General features: G+C 48.5%; 1 protein-coding gene across 3 annotated transcripts in view; it reads right to left on the minus strand.

Annotated features, from left to right (window-relative positions):
- Positions 1 to 27375, minus strand: part of Ltbp2 (latent transforming growth factor beta binding protein 2) — a 95705-nt gene that overhangs the window by 59468 nt on the left and 8862 nt on the right. For all 3 annotated transcript variants that reach the window (XM_048362122.1, XM_048362121.1, XM_048362120.1), the window contains exon 3: positions 16297 to 16543. In XM_048362122.1, coding sequence (XP_048218079.1) covers positions 16297 to 16543 — 247 coding nt within the window. The remainder of the gene's footprint in view (positions 1 to 16296; positions 16544 to 27375) is intronic.

The raw sequence follows: 27375 nt of genomic DNA on the forward strand, positions 1-27375 counted from the left end.
GGAAATGGAGGCCAGACAGAAGGTTTTGGCTATGGTCTGGGCAATCAGTGATCAAGGATGAGTCCAAGAAGATGTGGGCTTAAGGGATATTGAAGACATAGAAAATTCCCAGCAATGGCTTGGACAAATGGATGGAGGGGTTCCTGGTAGGCTTGGTTTAGGATATGGTGAGTATTCTTGTACCTCAAGATGGATCTTAGGATAGGAATATCCAGGAGACAAATCTCAGGAGATTCCCAGGCTGTCCACTGGGGTGGGGCTATCAACAGAGGAGGTTGGTAGCTGCAGGGCTAAAGGGGAGCTCTGAATTAAAGGGGAGGTCTAAAGCCACTCAGGGAGCAAATGCAGACCCAGACCAGACCAGGGGCCCCTGCCAGGCTAAAGCTGGAACTCTGCTAACACCTCCTGATTTTTTTGGGGGGGAGGGTATTTTTTCTTAATAAACAGGATGGTCTTGGTTTTAAGTTTTACTTCTATAAATCTTTCTCCAACCTTTGGCGCTTGCTACCACTTGTTTGCTAGAGCACGGTTAAACAAATGAACAAGCAATAAACTATTATTAATGGAAAAATGTGGCAACAGCCTACCACATGTCACTCAACAGTTTGCTCTTTTCATGGGCACGTGCATGTGCCCAGAGCCAGGGTGGTATTTTTCCTTTTCTTTTACATATGCAGACGATCGTCATAGTTTCTGCTAATAAAACTGTGTCCAGCTAATTCTAATCATAGAATTAACTGTATTGATGGTCAATGTATTTTTTATGAATTCCAGGTGCTCTGACACCTAAGTACTTTAAGAAATAGAAGAGTGAAGAGAGAATAAAGAAGGGTTGGAGGCACTGGGGACCAGGAGGTCTTAGGAGCAAATGAAGGAAGAGGCTGTGTGGGTGGTTGGAACTAGCAGCTAGAGAAGAGGAAAGGAACAGGAGACTCAGCAGAGAGGAGAGCCTACAGCTCAGAGGAGTTCCCAGGGCCCTCTGCTTCTGGCCCAAGAGGAGGCAGCTGCATCTTCCTGTGAGCTAAGGCCTATCTCACTGCAGGTTAGCTTGTTCTGCTTCCCAGGCAAAGAACATACCAGTTTTGTTTCCAGGCATGTAAATAAGTGACCAAGGAAGGCTCTAGCTTTAGGGGGTCCTGCAGAATGTTGAGGAGATAGACACCTAGCCCCAGCCTGAGGCTTTTTCCTCGCTTTATAAGCAGCCCTGAAGTAGGTGCTCAGTTGCCAAAGGGTCCAGACTTAGAACAGCTGCATCCCTCTCCACCCTCCTGCTTCTGTCAGCTGCCAGTGCCTTCCAAGCCCCCTACCCCCGACATACTGTGTTATCTTTGTTCTCTCCTGGTTTGGCAAGGGAGCAGGGCAGAACAGTTAGTTCAAGCTGCCCAAGAATTGGACTCATACCTGGAACATATCAAGGGCAGAGATGAGAAGAAAAGCAGTCCCTGAGAGGCTATCTAGGGCCTAGGCAGCACCTCTCATTTTACCCAGTTCTTCCAAGCATTAAATTCCTGGGGAAATAACCCTGGCCCTCCCACAAGGAAGAAGAAACTTTGGTTGTTTTTGTTTGTTTGTTTGTTGGGTTTTTATTTATTTATTTATTTATTTATTTTGTTTTTTTGCCAGTCCTGGGCTTGGACTCAGGGCCTGAGCACTGTCCCTGGCCTTTTTTTGCTCAAGGCTAGCATTCTACCTCTTGAGCCACAGTGCCACTTCTGGCCATTTTCTATATATGTGGTACTGAGGAATCAAACCCAGGGCTTTGTGCATGCAGGCAAGCGCTCTACCGCTAAGCCATATTCCCAATCTCAAGGAAGAAGAAACTTTCTAAGAGTTCTCTGCCCTCCTCTGCACCCAGCAGGACCATCCTGCAGCTGAGTCAAGGTCACAGGTCTCAGGGAGTGGGGGAAGGGTCTAGGTCTTAACCTTTTTATATCCTCCATGGTGTTACCATAGCACTGAGCATCCAATACTGGTCGCACTGAACTTCAAACTTTTCCCAGCTTTCCCACTTCACCAGAGCTATCTCCCTAGCTCAGCTGGGCCCCATTCTGCTGCCAGCCATAGCTAGGAAGCAGTCTGAAGCCTTTGGCTCTGAGTTTCCTGGGAAGATTTCTCAGCATATGGGAAATCTAGATTTCATGAATTCATCATTCAGTCACTACCAAGGTGCACTCAGGCATCATGGAAATGGCATCTTGCCCAATCACCAAGAGCTTACAGTCCACCCAGGGGAGGCCTAGCACATCTGTTGCCTTTGCATGAATTAGAAAAGGGGCCCTCTGAGTGGCCAATGATAAAAGTTGCTCCACTTCCTTCAGGCTGATGCAAGCATTAGGCCAAGGTGGGAGGATCAGAACACAAGCTAAGATTTTAACCACCTTCATCCCAACCAGAACCCTTGGTACAGAGAACCACACATATACTCATACACAGCAGGCCAGGGCCAAGGTCCTGCATGTGAACCTCTCATAACAATCAGAGATGGAAAGCATGGAGACTGTAGGGCTAAAGCCTTGTGGCCAAGAAAGCTGCCCAACCCACATGCTCCAGGCCTCTTAGGCAGGAGCAGCCTTGGGAATATATAGCAAGAGAAGGTTTTGCAAAATTAGATGTGAACTAGAGGATGGGGTGGGAGGGCAGAGAAAACTATGAGCCCAAAGAGCAAATTCAAAACTGTGCTGACAGCTGGTAGGCTGGGCTACCCAGCCAGCCACTGTCGTTTCATGCCTATAACCTTAGCTAGTCCTTAGAAGGCTGAGATTAAGGATCCAAGTTCATAGCCAACCCAGGCAAGAAAGTCCGTGAGACTCTTACCTGTAATTAGCCACCAAAATGTCAGAACTGGAGCTTCCGCTCAAGTGGTAGCATGCCAGCCTTGAGTGAAAAATCTAAAGCACAATCAGTGCCCAGGCCTTGAGACCTCAAGTACCAGTACCCAAACAAAACAAAACTATGCTGACAATGTTGTGCAGGGCATAATGAGGCTCATCTGGTTAAAGGGAAAACAGGAGAAGACAAGGATGATTATGATAGTTCAGCTAGGCACAGGTGGCTCATGCTTGTAACCCTAGAGGCTGAGATCTGGGGTTCTTGAAGCCAACCCAGGAAGGAAAGTCCATGAGGCTCTTATCTCCAACTAACCACCAAAAAGCCAGGGAGTAGAACTGTGGCTTAAGTGGTAGTAAGCTGGCCTTGAGCAAAAACAAACAAAAAATAACAACAACAACAAACCCCTAAAAACCCTCCAGGACAGCACTCGGGCCCTGAATTCAAGACTCAGGATGGACCACCACTACCACCACCACCACCACCACACACACACACACACACAGAGAGAGTTCACATTATGTATCAAGCACAAGATTTAATACTTCACACATATTAATTCATTTAATATTCACTAAAATTAGAAAGTAGGTATTAGGATTTCCATCCACTTTATAGAAGAGACATAAGAAGCTAGGTAAGCTGCCTAAGGTCACACAGCTAATGACTAACAGGGCTAAGAATCAAAGCCAGGCACCAGAGACATGGAGCAGGAAAGTAATGGTCTGGCTTACATGTCTCATGAATGCCACAGCGAGGGTTCTGAAGCTGAGGTCTACTGGGCTCTGAAGTTCACCCTGCTCTTCTCATCACTACAGCCGAATTGCTGACTGCTAGACTGTAAATTTAAGCTTCTACAGTGGGGCTTCCTGAATTATGCAATGGGTGAAACCTGGTTGGACAGCTGAAGCCATTTTAAGGGAATGAAAACACAGAGTTGGCAGGTGCTGCTGGAGATTAGAGGAGGAGGGAAGAGAAAAACTGGGGCTTGAGAGAGGGTTATTTCCCAAAGCCACAAGGAACCTGATATACGAACATATCACCACCTCTAACTTGGCCATCATATGCCCCACTCCCCCAACCCCCAGCACTTAGCAAGCCTGACCTAGAATACAATTTAGGACCCCAATTCTCAACCACTGTGCCATAGTGTCCCAAGTATGAAATTAAACGAGCTAGTAAGGTGCTGGCTTACTCCATAAGGCCAGTCTATGACTTCAGATGAACAATTCCCACTCCTGGGCCTGCCCAGACAAGCCCACAGTAAGCAAAGGCATCTGGGGGCCTATGGCAAGGATACACCCCTCAGAGGCTTGGCCAATCCTGGAAGCCTGCAGCCAGCTTGCCCTTCTTGCTCTGCCAACTATAACATCATAAAAAAAAATCTGTAGAAATTAGGACACTAACCTGGGAGGTTTTCATTCTGGCAGTATACTACTCAAATTTCCTAACCTATTGTTATCAATGCATCGGGTAATTTATTTTTATTTCTGCTAGACTCTTAACCTTACTCGATGAGTACAATAGCCCTATGCTATGGGAAGCACCATCCCCTATTTTACAGATGAGAAAAGTGAAACACAGAGATTGTTCACCTTCCCAGCTCACCCCCAGCAGGGAGGCAGCTGGCACCCTCACGCTGCCCACTCAACCTTGGCTATAACTGGAAGCCTCGCCAGGGCCTTCAAGTCTTCCCACAAATTCTCAAGAGTTCCTACTGACTGGTTGCTGCTCTGTCTAAACAGCAGGCCCAGCATAACCCCAGCATCAAGGGAAAAATAAGAGTGGGATGGCATTCATGGAGGACCAAGAAGGGTCCAGGTACATTTCCATATATTAAGAACACCTCCTAACAATTCCACGAGGGTACAACGTTATGGCGATCCTCCTCCTCCTACAGGTAAACAAACAAACAAAGCAAAACTGAGGTGTCTAAAACTCAATGACTTGCTTTAGGGGGCACAGCTGAGAGCTTCTCTATAAAGCATAAAGCATAAGCAAGAACATCAAAACAGAAACATGAAACCTTTTTTTTTTTTGGTACTGGGGCTTGAACTCAGTGTCTGGGCTCTATCCCTGAGCTTTTTTGTGCTCAAGGTTAGTGCTCTCCCACTTGAACTACGCTCCACTTCCAATCTTTTGTGGTTACTTAGAGGTAAGAATCTCCCAGACTTTTCTGCTTGGGTTGGCTTTGCATTGTGATCCTCAGATCTGCTAGGATTACAGGCATGAGCCACTGGTGTCTGGTGGAACCCATTTTCCCCCCAAGGAAAGGGCTCTAACAGGGGGTAATCTAGCTAAAGATCACAGTCAAGGACATCATCTCATCTGTAGTTCTAGAATCCCACAAAAATCTCTGATGTAACCCCCACTCTGCCAGCCCATGTGGGTGGACAAGTGAGGGTCAAGGTCTGAGGCCCCAGTAGGAAAATGCTGTGTGGGTGATCGGCTGGTAGTAGGAATGGAGTAGTTCCAGGGTTTTGATTTGTAATCCTTTATTTGCAAAGAACAGGGATTTTTCTCTTCAAAAAATACTCAACTTCCTTGAATTATAGACTTTTCATAAATATTTTTTTAGGAGAAAGAAGAAGAAAATAAACCCCCACAGAATGCCTGTTCCAGCTACTCACTTCCACAATGAATCACGGACACAAAACCACAGCTATGTGGCTAACAAAGGAACTATGTGTTTCCACATTTCATTATTGGAAATCATTTAGCAATCTTCACTATGTCATCTGCAGACAGATGCATGGCAGACAGACAAACAGACCCACCCCTCTGGGTCCTAAATGCAGCCAATTTACAAGACTTCAGATGAATGCATGTCACCCATTTTCCTCTTCTAATCTATTTTCAGGAAATTATCCTGCAAAACTTAAAAATCTCCCTCCTGGCCACTTTCCAGAATGATGGGTTATGTGGGTGCACCTAGTGAGAGGGGAAAGTAAGGAAGAGGGCTAGTCCCGTGAGTTCCACAAAAGGAAACAAGTATATATTTCAGGCACCTCTTTCTCTCTCTGTGTCTCTCTGTGTATCTCTTTCTGTCTCTCTGTGTGTGTGTGTCTCTGTGTCTCTGCATCTGTCTCTCTCTCTCCCTTCCTTTCATGCTTTTTGTGTGTGCCAGGGCACTGTCCCTGACCTATTTTGCTCAAAGCTAGCACTCTACCACTTGAGCCAGAGCTCCACTCCTGGCTTTTTTTTTTTTTTTTTTTGGTAGTGAATTGTTTCATGGACTTTCCTGCCTGGTCTGGTTTTGAACTATGATCCTTAGATCTCAGCCTCCTGAGGTAGCTAGGATTATAGGCATGAATCAGTGGTGCCTGGCCTAGGCTCTTTTTTTTTTTTTTTTCCAATTATTGTTACTATAACATTCCTTGACTTTGCTGAAGCAATTTTTACCTAGCTTTTCTGAATAATGGACTAACCAGTGGCAGATTTACAGATTAACTGGAGGGAAAGCTATGGATAGAGTCAGAAACTTCCTCTGTATCTCCCAGCAAAGGGTGAAACCTAATAGAGACTTGCAAACCTTGAGTTCAAGAGAATTCCTGGGGCTTAAGAAAGCTCCATCAGCACTCTGGAAGAACGTTCTCCCTACAGCTTTCTCCCCCAGGTCCTGTGTCACACATATACCTACCCTAGTGGTGACACTGAGGTCACATGACTGAGCTGAGTGCTGTAAAATGCAGTCAGACTTGACAGACCCACTTGGACATCTGAAAAGGAGCTTTCATCATCTTTTATTTTCTTTTGCTCCACTGCTCCTTAACCTATTCCATCCAGACAAAGAGACTTAAGTCAGTCAAGTGCAATGAGTTCTCTACTATTTTTCAAGTCAGATTCTGGAAGCTGCATACACTCATGAACTACTGACATGGAGGGTTCCTCACTCGCCACACATGGTTGTGAGGGGTGCTACTCTAGGCCCTCAACACTTTTTGGATTTTTCTGAAAAGACTCTGGATAGGATGGGAATCTGCTTTGTTCTCATAACTCCGTGTTGCTCCCCTCTCAGCCCAATCTTTTTAAAGATAGAATATGAAGGAATGACTCCTGCCTTATTCCCTCAGCTCAAGCACAATACCAGGTGCTCACTCAGGTGCTTGTTGGCAGGAAGGTCATTCTGACCTTGGCTTATTAGCTGAAAGTCCCCTCACCCCAGGCAGAGCATTCTATTCTGGGCCTGGCCAAGGACATTGTCCTTGCTACACCCTCCCCCCCCCAAAAAAAAAAAGACCATACCTTAGTTTTTATTTTCTGCTTCCTTGTTAAGACCCACATATGGCCAGGAGTTTGGCCTAGTGGTAGAGTACTTGCCTAGCATGCATGATGCCTTGGGTGCAATTCCTTGGTACCGCATATACAGAAAAATCCAGAAGTGGCACTGTGGCTTAAGTAGTAGAGTACTAGCCTTGAGCAATATGGCCTGGTTCTAGAGTGCTTGCCTCATATACATGAAGGTCTGGGTTCGATTCCACAGCACCACATATATAGAAAAGGCCGGAAGTGGAGCGTGGCTCAAGTGGTAGAGTGCTAGCCTTGAGCAAAAAGAAGCCAAGGACAGTGCTCAGGCCCTGAGTTCAAGCCCCAAAACTAGAAAGAAAAAAAAAAGACCCACGTAAACCCAGCCCCCAAATCTAGTCCCTCACATACTTCCAAACTGCAGGAAGGTCTGTGCCCCTTGCTGGCAATAAACAGTCCTAGCCTGTTGATGATCAAGTCTGGCCTATTCCTTTTCATTCTCCTCCATTTTCTTAACAGGATATCCTGTCTGCTCCAATCCTCAAAGGTTTGGGAGCCCACTTGGTTGTTCCTGCACTTGTTGGGTTCACCTGCAAAATGGAGTGAGGTCCCAGGGCAGAATCTGGTTACCCTCACTCTACCCATCATGGAGCGGTGGTGACAGGCGCAGTTTGTCACAATGGGCATTGTGATAGCTGCCAACTATGTTGGAGATCCTTCACTCACCCCTGCAGGTGCCTGCCACCCACTCTAGCCCACCCTGGGCCTTGCAAGGCTCCTTCATGCCCTGCCAATGGGGAAACTCAGTGAGGAATCTGAAGGCATGAGATAAATGGGAGGTGCCACCCTCTTGCACTTCTAGGGATCGCCCTGGATGTGGCCCTCACCTTTCCAGTGAAGGCAAGGGAAAGTTAAGCCTCCTTGGCTAGGTGGAAGATGGCGGCCAGGACCTGATCCACTGTGTGAGGGGGAAATGACTCAGCAAGATCCACAAGCCTTGCGTGGGGGTGGTGGCTCAGCAAAATGCATATGGCGGTGGGGGAACCAATCACAAGACTCTTCACAGCACATATCCACTCATCAACCAATAGGACCACGAACACACCCTAAGGGGGCAGAGATAAGAGACCCTATATATAGCAGGACCTGGGCAAGCTATGACAGACACCTAGCTAAAGAGTCTCTTTTGGTGTTCTTTCATTGTTCCTTTCATTTTCACATAAACTGACTCTGTTGGCTTTAAACATCTTCCTGCTCTTTCATTCTTTCACTGGTAGAGAAAAGAAACCCAAGCCCTTGATGGTCTCAAAAGGCTCCAAGTAACTGCTGGTCTCTTGTCTCTTTACACTAGAGGTGTAAGGACTTTATCCTATGCAAGTACCCTTGGGAGCCTGGCCAACCTTTGTTTTCCTCTCACCCTGATGGTGCTTTTGGAAAAGGCCCTTTATTAAACCATCCGTCCCCACCGAGTGTGCCCTCCTTCCTGCCAGGAACTCTGATCCAGACCAGAAACACTATTAGTTACCGAGTGCCGAGCACTGAGTGTGTGACCCGGCCCTTTCTCTACATTCTTTGCTTGTTTGGCCCAGGGCCCCTGCAAAGTCAGTATTAGCAGTCCCAGCATTTTGCACTGGCACTTAGGAAAGTGAAAAACCCAGAATCAGATGAAACTGAAGTCTGTCTGACTCATGCCCCTTGCTCTCATCCCCTGGGTCTAAACTTCCCAGTTAGGTCGAGCTGGTAAAGAGCTGGCTTCCTCTTTAAGGCTCCACAGCATAGGTTAAAATAACAACCACACCACACTATTAAAAACCCACTGTCTCTTAAGTCACCAGTAGCTCACGCCTATGATCCTACCTACTTTGGAGGATGAGATCAGAGGATCACGCTTTGAAGCCAGCCTGGGCAGGAAAGTCCTTGAGACTCTTATCTCCAATTAAACTACCAAAAAAGCCAGAAGTAAAGCTGTGGCACAAGTGGTAGAGCACTACCCTTAAGCAAAAAAGCTCAGGGACAGCTTCTAGGTCTTAACATCAAGCCCTAGGACAAGCACACACAGGCACACACCACACACACACACACACACACACACACACACACACACTCACACTACAGTCCTAAATTCTACTTTACCATAACCTTCCCTAACCACTCACTCTAATGCCACACTAATGTTGTAGCCTTAATCTCTAACCACCAAGCCCCTGTTGAATTGAACAGCGCCCTATCCACAGCCCCAGTCCTTCCCAGTCCTAACCCAAACATCCATCACTGTAACCAGTCATCTAGACCCACCACTAAGATGCTAGGTTAAATTTCTTCCCAACATTGAAGCCAGAGCTCCTTCTCACACTCACACTGAGATGCTTCCTGGCACCTTCTCCTGCCCTTCCTTCAACTACCAGACTTCCATCCACAAGGCACCCAGCGTTGCCTGAGCCAGGAACCAGCCTGCGCTCCTCTATACCACTGCCACAGGGCTTCCTTCCTGCCAGCCTAGATCCCTAACATAATCAAGAGAGCAGTCCCCAGCAGCCCTGAGGGAGGCCCAGCCCCTAACTCTCCCTGCCTGTATCTAAGTTTGGGCAAAGAGCACACAATTTACAAGGTGCTAAGCCAGATCCTCCATGCTGGGTGTCTGCTCCAGCTGGCCTTTTCTCAGATGCCCAGTCCTGACTGTGGGCTGTCAGCCTCCTGGGCCAACTCCCATTTTTATCAGGAGGATGCTGGGCTTCTTGCACACTTCATCCTAGGTTAGGAGGCCTGGGGGTCCTGTCTAGTGACTTATGAGGCCATGGTCTATGGCAAGGTTGCTCAGCCTTCTTCAGATTTATAGAGAGCATCTGTTTATTGGGGCCAGAGTCTCTGTGTTCCCCAAAGGAAGCCTGGGGTAAGCCTAAGGGGAGGGAGGCAGCTCCCTCTGGAACCTTCCACCTTACTCTCCACAACAGAAGCTTGAAGGTTAAGAGCCAGGAGATGGCAATAGGCCAGGGAGACATGTAGGCCTAGACAGTGCTGGGGTCCTGCTCTAAAGTAGGGAGTGCCCCAGCCTCTGCCCAGATGGCCATCACAAGTAAGAACACAGTAGGATATTAAACAGTAGGTTCTATTTCATCCTCCCACAGACAAAAACATGAGAGACTAGGGCCCAATACAGGTCAGACTGGCCTGAGGGAGAAGGGACAAGCCACCTCGCCTATCTGAGCCTATCCTCAGCAGAACAGGAATGCTGGGTCCATCATTGTTCTGGGTTACAAGGTGCTTGGAAATGATGTACAGACAGAGCCCACAGTGTGTTTACCAGGTTCCTCTCTGGGCTGAGTGGGGATCAGGGTACTGGAGACCATCAACAAACAGATAAAACCATATTTCACCTTGGCCTGGCCATTTACCAGGGTCAGAAAACCAGGAAATCAAAGAAATAAAATAACTAGGACATTAAGATGTCCTAGAGAAAAAGAGCAGGCTGGTAACAGGGAGTGGTAACTGAGGTGTGGTTTCAGATGGATGGAGAGGATCCTACCCATGGGGAAGAAGGGAGAAAGCCAGCCATTGTAGAATATTTTGAGGAGGGTTGAATTGTTTCCTCCACAAAAGGCGATGTCCAAGTCCTAACTCCTGGACGCACAAATGTGACCTTATTTGGAAATACAGTTCGGGTAGATATACTTAGTTAGGTCTAGATGAGGCCATACTGGACTAGGGAAGATTCTAAATTCAACAACTTTCAGTCCTTACATGAATAGTTGACAGACACATACACATAGGGAAGGGGGCTGTGTGATGACGGTACTACAAACCAAGATATGACAAGGATGGTTGGGAACCATTCATGTTAACAAAAGGCACAGAACAGATTCTCCTACAGAGTCTCCAACCCCACCAGTACCTTGATTTTTGAACTTCTAGTTTTCAGAACTGAGAGATAATATGTATCTGCTGTTTTAAGTCACCTACTAGTAGAACTTTACTATGGAAGCTCTAGGAAATGATGTCAGTGTTCCAGCAAAAGAGAATAGCAAGTGCAAAGGTACTGAGGTGGGAGTATGCCTGGCAGGTTTAGGGGAAATTCATTGGCCAGTGTGGCAGAATAAAGGTGAAGACGGCTAGCAAATGGTGAGGGTTGATGTTGGGAATGTCAGAAAGGACTTAGGGACCATGTAGGGCCAAGGATCATGTAGGCTCACATTTCACAAGCTCTCACTAAGAAAGAGCTATTACACTTCAGACAGAAGATCCTAGCAAGAGTTGGCAGTAGGGGTGAGGGTGGTGGACCCCACGGATCTTCTTTTCTTGGCGTTCCACCTCTGAATATGTTACACTAAATGGCAAAAAGGAAATTCCATCCTAAGGGAGATGGAATTAAGAAGATAGTCCTGGCTGCTCCAAGTGGGCCCCTGAAGTGTAAATGAATAAGAGCGATACTGAGTGAAAGAGAAACCACTGAGGCAGAGAAGAGATTCACTCAGGAAAAGCACACTTGCTGTTGTGACTTCATTGAAAGTGGAGGCAAGTGGCCACACACCAAGGGCTGAGGTGGCTTCTAGATGCTAGGCAGGCACAGCCCTCAAGGGAACCAGCCAGAAAGCATGAACCTCAGTTGTACAACTGCAAGGAACTTCAGTCTGCTGACAACCTGAATCAGCATGGGTGAGTTCTCCCTGAGAGCCTCCAGAAACATGGCCAGCGGATGTCTTGAGTTTAGCTGGCTGAGGCCCATGCCAGATGTCTGACCTGTATACATGGATGCTAATAAATACGTGTTGCCTGAACCTGCTAGAATTGTGGTCATTCATTCTAACAGCCGCAAAGAAGGAATATAGTGGATGCATTGAGATGCAGGGTGTGCAAAGCAAAGATCTAGAGAAGGAAGAGACCCTGTAAAGAAGAGATTGAAGCTAGGCACCATGGCTCACGCCTATAATCCTACCTACTCAGGAGACTGAGATGTGAGGAACACAGTTCAACGGTTCAATGTCAACCCAGGAAAGGAAAGTCCATGAGATGCTTATCTCCAATTAAACTATCAGAAAGTGGTGCTGTGGCTCAAGTGGTAGAGTGATAGCCTCAAGCAAAAGAAGCTCAAGACAGCGCCTAGGCCCTGAGTTCAAGCCCTAGGACCTGCACAAAAAAGGAAAAAGAAAAAAAAAAACTAAAGGCTAATGCCAGCTATTTCTGGTGCTCCACCACCAGGGGGCTGTAATGCCCTAGATACTCCCTACCCCTGCTTTGCACCCCTGCTTAGCAGCGTTCTCAAGGCCTCTGATGCCTACTTAGGGTAGCTCCAGACTCAGTCTCTAGGGCCTCAGGTCAAGCAGAAGAAAGAGCAAACCCAGTCGAAGTCCCTCTCATCCTTGATACCTCCCCTGAACACTCATTGGAAGGCAGCTATGCTCACCACTATACCACCAACGCTGACTCCTGAACACTCATTGGGCTGGTGACAGTGATCCTAATATAATAGCCCAAGTCACCTAAAGGGCTACCACTGGTGTTATTACTGCATTGGCTAGTCACACCTCCCAGCAGCTGGGGCTGGGGCTGGGGTTCTAAATTCTCCCCAAAACAGGTCTGCATGAGAACATGCACACACACACACACATACACACACAGGCAGGCAGGCTTCCCCTGTCAGCTCTTTGCTACTGCTTTCCATCCACCCAAGTCTTCATGGCAGAAAGCTGTCCTCTGATGGATAACAGGTATAGAACACGAACTTGGATCCTGAGTGTGCTACTCACATTATCTCATTTCATCCTTGCTGTAATTCTATCTGGTGGAGGCTCTTGGCTCAGAGAGATTAGGATGTATGCCTAATGTCACACAATTGGTGAACAGTAAATTCAAAACTGAAACCAAGGGTTATCTGAATTCAAACTCCAGGCTCTGACTCTTGGTAATAAAAAGGTGGCCCAGGGACCACCAGTATTAGCATCACCTGGGGCCGCGTGAAAGAGGCTCAGAGCTGCCCAATCAGAAGCTGCATGTTGACAAGTTCCCAGGAGACTCACATGGTGGAACCTACTGATCTAAACCGGTTTTCCAGAGCCTACAGATTCTTGTATGGAACCATGATTCTTATAATCAGCTCCACCACTCAAGGCCCTAGGCCGGCTGCTAGCTGTTACTCCCCCGCTAGGGAAGAAGTCTAGGCTTGGGGCTTAGAGGGAGTCTCCATTCCCTCCTTCAGTCAGCCCAGGTTGCAGCTGGACAGTATCAATGCACATCTGGCCTTTGTCAGCATCCTGCCTGCTGCCTGTCACCCTGCTGGCCTCTCCCTGCCATCTGCCTCTGGGACCTATCTCCTGCCTTCTGCCTAGTGCGCTTCTGGAGTGGCCTGTGGCCATCACCAACCCTAGAATGCCTCACTTCACTAGGCATATTCACCTACACTGTCCTCTGCATCCTGTCACTCCTCTGTCTGGACACCCAGGGCCTGTCCAAGTTGCCATCAGGAGAGAGGCCAGCCGCTGCCTGGGAAACCTGGCCAGGCTCACAGGAAATGTCTGACACCACCAGGCATTCGAGATTTGGCCTCTGGAAGCAAAACACAGCTGCACCGACAGTGGCCGACAGCAGGACAAGCTCGGACTTTCCCAGATTTCATGGCACAGAGGCCTGAGGGCAGGGAGGGCTAGGGCTAGCCTGGAGGCCGCAGCTCATTAAGAAATCACGGTAGTCCCTGGCTAAGAAGCCTATGAAAGTGTAGGAGGATGCCCTGCTGTGGACCAGAGACCTCACCCAGGACTTTGGCTCTTCAGTACCTCTTACACTTAGGATAATACTCAACCCGAAGGCACGCGCTCAGACTCATTTACATAGTCACTCCCTTACATATCCAATTTGTATTGATTGAGTGCCTCCAGTGTGCTTGGCACTGTGTGCAGTGCCAAGACACATTCATGAGCTAGCAGAACTGTCTCGGCTCTTGGTCCAGAGAGAGACTGAACAGCCCAACCCAAGACAGAGTGAGAAATGGAAGGGAGGAGAGTGCAGAGTGCCGCCTAGGCACCAGCGAAGACTAGCTTTCTGCCCTCTCAGTGGCACTCAGCGGCGATGCCCACAGCATCAGGAGCAGATGAGGTTCAATGCTAGGTGAGTCCCTTTTATTAGGCGAACTCTGAAGTTTGCAGCAAGCCCCAGAGACTAAATATTGGTTAAGAATTTTCTACAAGCCAAGCACTGTGGGAGACATTGGACAGTCACTGCCTCTGAGGGGATGGTCCAACCCAATCTAGGCACAATCCAGGACTCAGGCTGATAGAAAGTGCTGCAGGAAGGGCAGGATGTGGTAGCACACACCTCTAATCTCAGCTACTCAGGAGATGGACGGAGGATCTCCATCTGAGATTGACCCTCAGCAAAAGCATGAAACCCTAGTTGATAAAATAACTGAAGCAAAAGAAGTGAGAGCATGGCCCAAGTGGGCTGGAAGATGAGGCCAAGGTGTTAAATGGCTCTGGCTCAGGTGCCAGAGCAGAGAGACTCGCCAAGGGTCAATGCATTACACATGAATGAATTCCACAAGCCAAACAGAGACCTGTAGGGAGAAATGCCATCTGGAAAGAAGTTTGTGCCCATCTGTCTCTGTTGGCTTCTGGGCTGGCAGCTCTCATATGCCTCCAGGTGCCTTCATACCAGGCCTGTCTATCGGGGACCAGAATAAGGAGTAGGCCATTCCCACTAGTTTACAGCAAATCCTAGGTCCTCTGTGTTGTCCTTTGGCTCTGTCCCTGTTTCTGTACCAGACAGGTCCTGGTTAGAGAGTTTGGTTTTTCTGGCTTTGACCTTGGAGCTCCCTAAGCTTTGACCTGAGTCTATCTACCCTTTCAGCCTGCTTGGGGTGCTCAGAGCCCTGGAATTTCACTTTACTACAACCCTGGTCTGCCTGCTCCAACCCTTTCGAAAGGCTTTCAGAGAGCAAATCCTTTCCATTCTGTCCCTGCAACTCAGCAGGTCTTCTTGGCCTGTCCTGCTGGGGACGTGACCTCCAGATCAGCCTCCTCCCTGGCTCTCTTGGCTCTGAGGGGGCAAATCCTTTTTCCCCTTAGTTCAGCAAGACAAGGTCGCAGCATTTCAGAAAGAACTTCCTAAGTAGAAGCAAGTGGAAAAACCAACCTTAAAAAACCAAAAGCAAAACACAGCCCCCTAGAAAGGGACCAGCTTAAAAAATTTTAGATTTCCTGTCCTGAGCTAGAAAAAAAAAGTCCAGCCAAATTGGCTGGCAAGCAAGCTCGGCACTGCTGTCTGTGTCATTCTCCTTGACCATGTTTATTCTCCTCTTGTTCCCTACAGGTGCCTTTGCTTCCCCTCTTGGGTAGTGGGTTGTAGGTGTCTAAAAGGGGCTGCTTCTGGTAGAGGAGCCCTTCCAACATCCAGAGAATGCAGGAAATGGGGGAAGGGGGAAGAGGAGGTGGAGGAGGAGGAGGAAGAGGAGGAAGAAGAGGAGGAGGAGGAGGAGGAGGAGGAGGAGGAGGAGGAGGAGGAGGAGGAGGAGGACAAGGAGGAGGAGGAGGAGGAGGAGGAACAGTAACACCAAACATGTACCAGGGTACCACTCAACACTTTTTTTCCCTTCACTTCTGGAGTTTGAACTCAGGACCTCATTCTTTCTAGGCAGATAGCTCTCCTGCTTGAGCCACGTACCCAATCCTTTCTGCTTTTAGCTATTTTTCAAACAGGCTCATGCTTTTTACCCCAGCCTGCACAGTGATCCCCCTATTCCTGGGTAGCTGGGATGACAGGTGTGTACCACCATGCCCAGCTTTTTTTATCCATTGAAGAGAGGGGGGTGGCCTCATGATCTTGAACCACCTCCTGAGTCATTAGAATTAGAAGTAGTACCCTTCAAAACTGGCTCTATTTTACTTATATTAACTTATTTCATCCTCACAAATCCATGATGAAGGTATTAGAATTGTCCCGGACTTAGTGAAGAGGAATCAGAGAAACGGGGTTCCAGGGTCACCTAAGGAAGATGCAAAGCCAGGACTAGAAGCAAGACTCTCTGCGGCAGGGCCCATGCCTCCTCAGCTTTCTCCCTGGCATTGTAGGGGCCAGGCTTCACTCCATTACACTGCCCCCCCCATCCTCCGACCTGAAGGACAGAGAAAGGAGTGGAAAGTGGGGAGCTGGGACAGGAAGACAACAGCAGCCATTCCCACACAGTTCCTCTCCGGACAGAGAGACCATCCTGGACTCTGAGGACCGGCTGAGGAGACTTACCGGGCTGGTGGCAGCTGTGGCGGTAGCCGTGGTGCTCTGTCTACGAGGCTGTCTCTAGTGGGGCTGCTCCTGCGTAGATTGGATACCCCCTCTGCTGAGCGTCGGGGTGCCAGCCTGGAATTCTGGGGGTCAAACTCCTCATCAGGAATGATCTCCTCGCAGCGGAGGCCCCGGAAGCCAGAGCGGCAGATGCAGAGCTGAGGCCTGCTACAGGAGCCCCGATTCTGGCAGGGCGGCTGGCACACGGCTGAGGAGACAGGGAGGGAGTGGTGACAGGGAAGGACTGGTGACAGGAAGTCCCCTCCTGCCAGGAGGAGAGAGAACTGGGGTGCTGTGGCTGAGTCCCTCACACAGGAAGCCCAGCTCCCGACCTCAGAAAGCTCCTAGGCCCATTTCTCTTTCCTGACCCCCTCAAGCCTCCAGGATGAGTTTGGCTTTGATTTTTGGATGAATCAAAGGCTGAATGGCTGGTGTGGACTCTCACCAGAACCATCAGTTAGATTCAAGCAGTTATGTTCAGATGACCCCAGAGCTTAAAACAGAGGTGATCACAAGTAGATCCTCAATAAATAGGAAAGAAATAAAGGTCATTTAGGAGAAAGAGTTGAACTTTGGCCCCAAACCTGAAAGTCAGGTTTGAATTGTTGGACTATTCCTTCTTTGACAGGACTTTATGAGCTGTGTGACGTTGGCCTCACTGAGCCTCAGTTTACTCATGACTCGTAAGGGCTAGAATGAGATAGGGGACTCTAAGGGTGTCTCCAGACATCTTCAACATGACAGTTTTCTCATCTTCCTACCCCTCAGCAAGGTGGAGTTCCTGCCTCAGGGCTGAAATGATTGGACCTCCCCCACCCCACCCAACCTCTCCAACCCCTCACCCCTATCTCCTGTCCTGGTCCAACCTGCAGACAGACAGCTGGAGCTGAAACTGGACAGCCACCAACCCTCTAGGTTACCACCTCCCCTCTTCACTGCCCTTCATTACCTTGGCAATTCTAGAGCCATATTCAATGGCCAGCAGCCAAGAACCCTCACTGCCAAGAGATCTGTATCAGAATGGCAGGGCCCTGTGGCTCCTCCCAGAACTCCCTGAGGAATGTGTGTCAGGATGGCCGCACTCCTACTGGGCCTTCTAAACCCAACATCTCATCCACCATGTCATTCACACACTCAACAAATCATCATCGAGCCCTACTAAGGGCCTGGCACTGAGGATGAAGTCCTCACTTACATGAGACCTGCACTTGAGTGAGGCGGGGGGCAACAGGAAGCAAGAAACAAATAGTCTGACAAAGAATGCATGTGTTATCTTATATGTGGAAGCTGATTTAACTTATAAACTCATAAGTAAATATGTTGGGTAGTATGAAAGTATATGCAAATGTAGTAACTGAAATACAGGAGGCTCAAGGAACATCTCAACTAGAATAATTCCTAAGCCAAAATAAAAGTTCAGCAAAATAAAACTCTAGGTAGCAGGTACTCAAAAGGGACGGGATGGAGTCCAGGGGAATGGGGGAGATGAATGAGGAGGAGAAGAAGAGGAGAATGCAGACAAGGATACAACGTATATCTTACAAAGTTAAGAAGGGAGAGGAAGAGGTGGGAGAGATGGAAGAGAATGTTAAAAGGGGTGATATTGATCAAGATTTATTCATAAACTGCTTTGTTACCTGCCAACTCCTTTATACAACTACCTAAAGATGATGACGATGATGAGGTGAAGAAGATAATGACGACAATGATGACGACGACCATAGACTGTCAGTAAGACAACTAAGCAGGGTGACCCAGTTCCAGACCATCCCAATGGAGGAGTCAGTGAAATAGGAAGATAAGGGAGGTGCAGAGGGCAGATGGAGGCAGGGACTGCCAGGCAGAGGGCTAGGCCAGTGCAAAGCCCTGGAGGCTGGCAGGAAGTAGGCTGCTGGGGAAGATGCAAGAGACCCACAGAAGCCAGGGGCTGGCGGAAGAACAGGGAGTAAGCAAGACCATCCAAGATTATCAAGGAAGTGAAAGCCAACAGGTAAGACCTTGCGAACTCCATTATTCCAAGGGCAGTCATGAAAACCATTAGGCCCCTCTACCCAGATCACATACCCAGATTTTATGGTCTAAATTCTCCTTTCTGAGAGAAGTACTAAAGAACCCAGCTAAAGGCTGGTCTGGATAAATCCCCCCCAATTCTATCTTGTCCATGTCATCTACTTCTCAGAAACTCGGTGCCTTCGGGGTTCCACTCCATAGACTAACACCAAAGGCCCCCAGGGCTACTCTTCCATCTGCCAAAGCAGAATGCCACCATCTGACCACCTTCTATGTATACTCTTGTCATGGCCACCAGAGGCACGGTCAGCAGAAGCCAGCACAGTAGCCAACTCAGGGCCAGGAACACTAAGGAAGTCAGTGCGCAAGGCAGGTCTCAGTCTGGGTTTTCTTTTGGGGAAGGGAGGTGCCAGGAAAGGTAAGTGGTTCCCATATGGTGCCCACCCTCACTGCCAGCAGAGCCCCAAAGCCCAGAGTGGCGAGAGGAAGGACATGAAGCACCCGGGGTTGACGAAACAATGTCTGTGTCCACAGCCTTTAAAAACAGTCTAGTCTCCACCCTCCCTACCTAAGCCCCTAGGAAGGCTCATCCTTGCCTTGAACCTTCATAAGGTTTTTCACTTTTCTAGAAGCTCAAATTCCTGCCAGCTGAGTCCCCCTGAGCTTCGCTTTGAACCACTCAGTTCTCATCCTGTCGCGCATGCCTTGTGCTGATGTCAGTGAGAGACTTCTAGTCAGATGAGGGGTAGGGAACACAGAGCAGGCCTCACATGAAGGAGCTCTTCCCTGGGCTGTGTCCCCTTACAAGTGGAAGGCCCTTGCCTCACAGGGAATTATTACTGAGAACTTGGTTGCTACCACTACCAGCTCATAGCAAATGGTTAGGGAGCAAATGATACCAATAGTGTTGTAAAAGAATTTTAGTGTTTGGTGGTCCTGGGGTTTGAACTCAGGCCCTTGCACTTGCTAGGCAGGCACACTCCATTTGAGCCATACATCCAACCCTTTTTATGCATTAGTTATATTTCAGGGCTGTCCTCAGTTAGAGATTCTGTTACCTATGCTTCTCATGTAGCTGGGATTACAGGTACATACCACCATGCCCAGCTTATTGTCTGACATGGGGGGGGGTGTCACTAACTTTTTTAGCTCCTGATGGCCTTGAACCAAGATCCTTCTGCTCCTTATTTCCTGAGTAGTTGGAATTACAGGCATGACTCACCACTCCCAGTCAGAAATAGTATTTTATCTATAGGTATACTATCATAATAAATAAAAGTTTTAAAGACCTCCAAACCAGCCAGATATGTGATAGAAAAACACTTAGGAAGGTAACCCTTCAGTCTCAGCCATTTGGGGGAGGGCAGCAAGGCCCCATTTGCAGAGGCAGGTTTTCCAGGCTTGAGAGTTTCAGAGATTGTGAACCAGCTCACTCCAGTTTCCGTACATTGGTCTTGGTTGGTTTTCACAGGTCTCAGCAAGATGCAGGCCACCTGATTTCTTCACCATGGGGCTTAAGCATTTTGTTCTGAGCCAAGTATGTACACATTATGAAACTAGGGCATAAACCCTAGTCCTCTCTCAACTCTCCCCCAAGGGTGCCCCCAAATGGTCCACAATTGTGGCTCCAACTGCTTAAGGAGCATATTGACCATTTTTATTGCTTTCCCATAACATAATAAAATCAAGCCTGGTACTGATGACTCATACCTGTAATCCTAGCTACTCAGAGGCTGAGATCTGAGGATTGTGGTTCAAAACCAGCTCAGGTAGGAAAGTCAAAGAGACTCTTATTTTCAGAGATTCATATCCATCAGGAAACTGGAAGTGATACTATGGCTCAAAGTGGCAGAGTGCTATCCTTGAGCAAAAGAGCTTAAAGGACAGCACCCAGGCTCCAAGTTCAAGCCTCATGACCAACCAACAAACAACAAAAAAAAACAAGAAAATCAATACAGTATCTTTTGTAATGCTATTTTTCCCATTTAAAGTGTGTGGGGGTGTGAATGTTCTTTTAAATGGAAGGTGATGGCACATGGTAGCTGTTTTGGCTTTTTTTCCCCTTCCTCTAATATCCACACTTGGAAAAATGGAAAGCTGGCCAATGTAATTGGTACTTAAGAAATCGCTGGCTATTTTACTGGTACATGAAAGCCAGAGACACTCTGGAAGAGAGAGAAAAGAACAATTGTGTGCCCTCTTGCTTAAAGGAGGACTAGGCAAAGCAAACAAGCACAAAGAAACCTAAGTATCAAAAGGAAATTAGCCCATGGCTGAGCACTTAGAACATAGAAAGAAATGCTGAAGGCCCCACAAGGACAAACATTCCATACAGTGCTATAGGATTTTAATACAAGACACCGCCTCCCCAACCATAATAGGCCAAGAAGTATTCCTGTTTCACCCCTGGAGCTTCATATCCCTGCCTCTACTTTGGGTTTTTCTTAAAAGAGTAAAGATCCTGCCTTATGCATGTGTGTGTGTGTATGTGTGTGTGTCTGTGTGTGTGTGTGTGTTGTACTAGGACGCAGGGGTTGGGCTCTGTCCTTACTTGAGCCACAACTCCATTTTCAGTTTTTTGATGGTTAATTGGAGATTAGAGTCTCCCAGTCTTTCCTGCCTAGGCTGGCTTTGAACCACAAGGTAGCTAGGATTACAGGCTTCAGCCACTGGTACCTGGCTTATACTTGAAAAAAAATGTCCCAGTGTGAGCCTAGTATGGCTCTAAGGAATCTTCTTCGGTTGGTTATTACTGAGAAGTTGGGGGCATGACACAGTCACAGTGCTGAGCTGTCAAGAGGCTGAGGATCTCTAGAAGGAACTCACCAGCCCCTCTGCATCTGAGGACAATTGGATGTCTTTAGACAATGATAATTGAGGTCTTGCAGAATCCTATCTTTTCTGCCTCCTCTTGCACTTGCTCCTTCACTGAACACTGGTTTTGTGGAGAGTTTAACTCTGTGGAGTTAGCACCTTGCCCCAAAGAAGGGGAGAAAGAAAGAAAAAAAAAAAACCTCTAAAAATGACTTTGAAATCATGGAATAGAAGACATTGTTCTTCTAGCACCTCCACCTTTCTGGCTGTGCCCCCTCTCCTTTAGTCTGCTCCAAAGTAGTCAGAGGTTTGCTCAAATTTTCCACACAAAACCCCTTCTTTGTGGAAGAGATCAAACCTCGAATAGATGTGGGGGGAGATTCTAGAACCTGCCCACAGTATAAGCTGCCATTGCCATCTGTTCAGAGCCTCTGCTGATCAGCTACTAGTAACAAGTAGGACATGGGCTGGAGGACTCAGCTCAGCCCCACCCAAGCAGTGTGGCCTTGGACATGGCTCATCTCATGAGATGCCCACCCAAGCGGCAGTACGCCCATGCGTAAAAGGGAGTTGATCATTCCTGTGTCCACAGAGATGCTTGGTGTGGGCATGCACTGTACTGACGAATGCTGCCCTGCCCAACACTGTCTCACACCGCAGCCACAAGCTGTAGGTGGCTATTTAAATGTCAACTCATTAAAAATGGAATAAAACCCCCAACTCAGTTCTCCAGTCCTAAAAGCTACATGTTAAGTGCTCATTAGACAGCAAGATACAGAACATTTCCATCATCACAGAAAATTCTACAACACTGCAAAGCTTTAAAATAACAAGCCAACATTAGCAAGATGGCTTCTGAACATCTCAGCTAGGTCCATTTTCCCGCCAGGGAAAGTCTTCAGAGAACCAGGGTGTTCCTAGAGACACACTGCAGGGCCTTCATCTATGACCTGTAAGATGAGACACTGACTTCAGGTGGAACCCCAAAGCTTCACTACCTCCAAGGCTTCCAACACCACCCCCTCTTGTCAGGGAGCTGCACCTCAATCAACTCCAGACCAAACTGAGCTCTGTCTCCCCAACTGGAAGTCCAGCTGCTCTGTAGGTTAATCCTCTGCCTTTCCTAAAATAAAATCTACACCCCGGGGAAAACCTCCCTCGTCTACCTGTCACCCAGAAGCCTTGGCTGACCTAATGTTTTCCACACATCCATGAGCCTCGCCTCAGCTCTTCCATGGGGCCCTCACCTGAAACTCCACATTAGTTGGCCTGAGGGATTTTCTGAGTGGGGTCTTCGTCCATGGCTCTAGCTGTTACTTCACAACCTTGACCTTTAGTTTCCACAGGAAAGGAATCTTAACATCAGAGACCTCAGAGGCTAAGGAATCCTGGCAGGCCCACACTGTCAAAACCCAGTGGAGATTCATCTTTTCTATACATAAGCCCAGTCTAGGTTCTGTTCCCCTTAGGGCCCCATCTAGGGCCTGAGCCCCAGGCCAGAGAGGTCTCAGGGCCTCGAGGCCTCTCCCTGCTCCCACCACAGCTGTACTGGGCCGCTGCTTTGACCTGTTGGAAATATCACTGGGGCTCCGAGGCTGGCCAAACGCCGGGCTCCAAAATAGCAGTTGTGTTCACATAAAAGCCTTTAATGAGAGAAAGATGCCATTGTTGGCCCCTCCAAGCTCTCTGCAGACGCTGTCTGGCAGGCCAAGTGGGCCTCTACCGTTTGGCGGCCTGAGGGGAGGAAGGGGAGGTGTGAGTCAGACCTTGGCCCTAGCCTCTCAGCCTGGACCGCCCTGCTAATTGCATTAGCAAATGCAGCAATGCTGGGCCAGCTGGGGGCTGAGGGCCAGGGGCTGGGGCAGAGAGCAGCCCGGGTTCCCACTGGCTCCAGGAGGCCCCAGGAGGGGGACCTTTGGGCACACCCATCCTCTGGGCCTTGAGGACTTGGCTGGGAGGAGGCAAGGTTCTGGAGGCTTCTCCAGGGAGACCTCTGGAGATGAGAGAACCTGGGATGACTGTCATCAGGGATGGGCAGGCCGGAGCCATTTCCTGGGATATAGCTCCCAGGGTACTGAAGATGACTGTGTGATTCTCATAGAGCTACCTACTGCTACTGCACTAGCTCCAGACACAAACTCCAGGATAAGGGGACAGGCCCATCATTCCAACACTTTACTACTCAACCACGGCCAGGAAGAAGCATGGAGAGGAGTGTGGCCTTGCCACCACAGGCCGTGTCTGAACTCTGTGTGACTGAAGGCCACCCTCCTCCCCTCTGGGAGCCTTGTGTCCTCCTCCAGGAAAAGATGATGCAGGCAGTACTTGCCAAGATTGTAATCAAGTAGGCATTGTCCTTTATTTATGGAACCTCCCATTGAGTTAGAGGGATCATTATTAAACAAATAAAGAAGCAGAAGAACAGAAATTAGGCTATGAGGTGAGAGTCCAAGGGCTGGGATCTAGAATAACAATGCTGGTGTGGGGGTGGCTGTAAATGGATTGGTGAGGGGCACAGCAAACAGTGCCTAGAAAGATGACAAATGGCCAGCCACATACAGAGATGGGGAAAGTGGACAAGGAGAGAACCGCACATGCCATAGACTAGAAGTGGCACATTCCAAGAACCCAGGCTGGGCTTAGTGAGCAAAAATGAGGGCTGCGAGTCCAGGCTGGGATCCCCCTGCAGAGCAAGCATGATACTTTGAGGGATGACAGCAAGAACAGTCAACAAGCTACTGCAAGCATCCAGGATAACAGAGGCAGCAGGGCACAGACAGGTCCATACCACAAACAGGACTTGGCAGGGATGAGTGCTTAGGCCTGAGTGACACGAAGGTGTCCTGGATGCCCCCACGTGTCTGAGGGTGCCATTGCATCAAGTAGGAAAGACCTGGGCTGGGAGCTGGTCAGAGGGAGGGAAATCACCAGTTCCCTTTGGGACGACACTGTCTGGGAAACACCAGAACAAATGTTATTAAAGAAGCAGGAGATGCAGGAGTCACTGAAAAGAAGAGATGTGTAAAGCTGGCCTTCAGTGAACCCAAGATAATATTTACACATGTAAGAAAGCAGGATTTCATAAGAAATAAAGTAAGAAAGAAAGAAAGAAAGAAAGAAAGAGGGGAAAGAAAGGAAGAGAAAAAGAAAAATGAGAGAAAGAAAGAAAAGGAAGAGAAAGAAATAGGAAGGAAGGAAGAGAGAAAGGAAGAAAAGGAAGGAAGGAAAGGAGGGAGGGAGGGGGAAGGAAGGAAGGAAGGAAGGAAGGAAGGAAGGAAGGAAGGAAGGAAGGAAGATCCAGGACTAAGTTCCAGGACACCCGGTAGTGGGCAGAGGAGAAGCAGCAGGAGAAATCCATGTAGAGCACAGGGGTGTGGAGGGGTCGAGTGCTCCACAGATGCCTGGACCCAGCACTTTTCCTCAGTAGGCCTCTGGCCAATGACATTTCTTACATATTCCATTGGCCAGAGCTTCAAGGGGATACATATGCTGCATGGTATCTTGGTGAGACTGTGTCCTTCTGGTTTTCTGGGTCTTCACTGAGGTCATGTAGTTATTCTCTTAGCCACCTCCTATCCTCCCGGACAACTCCTGCGCCCCATGGGATGATCCTTCAGACGTGACCACCCATAGGCTCAAGCCTCTAACAAGCCAGTGAAGGACAGGAAAACCCCAGCCCTGCCCTCACCAGTGTCCCCAAGGTTTGCTCAGCCTTTACCATAATAAGATTCTGGGCTAATTGCTTTAGAACATCACCTCATGTAATTGCTTCATTCTATCACTGCTGGGGGACAGTGAAACATCGTCCCCACCCCCAGGCACCAGTAGCTCATGTCTGTAATCCTAGATACTCAGGAGGCTGGGATCTGAGGATCAGGGTTCAAAAGCCAGCCTGCACTGGAAAGTTGGTGAGACTTATCTCCATCCAATTAACCAGCAAAAAGCTGGAAATGAAGCTGTCACTCAAGTGATGAAGCACCAGCCTTGAGCAGCAAAAAAGCTCAGGGACAGCACCCAAGCCCTGAGTTCAAACACTAGGACTGGCGCGCGCGCGCACACACACACACACACACACACACACATCAAAGCCCAACATGTAAAGAGCACATGAAACATGCTGGGCCTATTTTCAGCTCAAACCCACATATGGGGAAGCTAAGGCTTATAGTGTTCAAGATTACTGGGCTAGTAACTGATGGCTAATAGCCCAGGGATTCTGCCTCCAAACCTGGGGTCTCTACTCGCTTTCTCTGGTCTTACCCTTTGGAATGGGGTCCTTACAGGGTTAGTATGGGGACGGAGGTGCTAACAAGTTGTTTCAGGGACTAGAAAATGGAGATGAGGACCGGCGAGAATGCTGCTCCAACATCCAACATATGCACAGGCTCTGGGTCAGGAAAGCAGGAGAAAAGGCCTAGGTCCTCTGAGCTTCATGGGGAGTTTCTGGACGGGCTGATAGAACTTGAGCAGCAGAAAGGGACCTGTCAATTCAGCCTTGGATGGGCCCTGTCTTCCCTCCCTTCTTCTTGAGCCTTTTTACCTTGTGCCTGGGGTGCTGCTTGCCAATGGCAGTGAGACATAAAATCAAGGCCTCGCATGTAGACTGCACATCCCACATGCCAGGTTTGAACTAAACATTTGACCTAACTAACCTCATTTGTTCCTTGTAACTCCGGGAGGCAGGAACTAATACTGGACAGTTTACAGAAGAAGACACTGAGACACAGAAACCTTTAAGCAACTTCCTCACAGTCATACAGCTACCAAGTGATGGTGCTGGCATTTAAACCCAGGTAGTGCGGCATAGGCTCCCAGATCAAGGATCAAAATTCCAGCTTAATGTAACCATGGGGCCACACTGTCTGTGCACAGTTGCTCATTTACCAGCGAGAACATGAAGGTGAAGTCTTGCACTCTGGAACTAAGCTACCAAGTTCATACACAGGCTAGGGCTGATCCCTAGCTGCATGGCTTGGACAAATAGCAAACCTCTTCTGTAAATGGGGCGGGGCGGGGGGGGGAAGCAAATCTAGTTTCTAGGACCATCGTGAGAATTAAAAAGGAGTAAGATGCCTGGTGCTGGCGACTCAAGCTTATAATCCTAGCTGCTCAGAAGGCTGACAGCTGAGGATCTTAGTTTGAAGTCAGCATGGGAAGGAAAGGAAATGGAGTTGTGAGGTACAACTGGCAGAACATCAGGCTTGAACAAAATAGCTCAGGGACAGTGCCCAGGCCCTAAGTTCAAGCCCCAGGACTGGCACACAGGTGTGTGTGTGTGTGTGTGTGCAAGCATGTGTGTGTATACACACAAAATAACAACATAAATGGCTTAGAATAGTACCTCACAGAATAAGAGCTATAGAATGTTGCTATATTAATCCTCAAAGACAACTCTGGATATTTTATGGCTGAGACTCCAGGCTAACAAGAGGACCAGTCACTTACCCAAAGATACAGAGCTGAGTTCAAACACACACCTCCCTGTATTCAGTACTAGAATTCAAAGCACAGGCTAAACTTTGACTCTTCCTGCATGTGGGACTGGTGATAATCTCTTCTCCACATTTGTGGGGGTTCTCTGACCCCTCTCCCAGCAGCTCTATGCCTCTTGGCCATGATAAAATAAGGCCGCAGAGGCTTCACATTCTCCTTTCCCCAGCTGGGGTGGGGATGGGATGAGCCAGTCTGAGAAGACTGGACAGTTTTCCAAAAGCAGCAGTTATAAACAAGACAATGTCACCCCACACCCTACAGTCCTTCCCCTCTGCTGAACGGGCCGGGCAGGCTTCTGTCAGCTGCATCGACAGATACATAAACACATAAATCACAAAGGACAGTGTTGGCAGGGCCGTGGAAAGAAAGGCAGATGCCCAGATCAGAGAAGAGGATAGTCCAGCTCCTGACCCCGCCAAGGTGGCAGAAGAAGCTAGGGACACAGTGCTGGACACCTGCAGACACAGTGGCTCCCTGTAGTCCAGTGATGGGACAGGGAGGAACTAGCAGCCTCCCAGGATTGCTCCCAGAAGAGAGTTGGAGAGAGGGGGCCAGGGCTGGGGGCTGGGCATTGCTGTGCTTGGGTGCTGGGTGGGACTCACCAATACCTGGGGGCTCAGAGGATAGTCTGAGTCTCCATATGATTCTGGCCCAAGATCACATGCTGGCCTGTGAGTGGAGGGATGGGCACACACCCCTCTGAGAATGTTCTCACCTCCTGCC

This window comes from Perognathus longimembris, chromosome 14, assembly GCF_023159225.1.
Source record: "Perognathus longimembris pacificus isolate PPM17 chromosome 14, ASM2315922v1, whole genome shotgun sequence".
Classification (NCBI taxonomy): domain Eukaryota; kingdom Metazoa; phylum Chordata; class Mammalia; order Rodentia; family Heteromyidae; genus Perognathus; species Perognathus longimembris.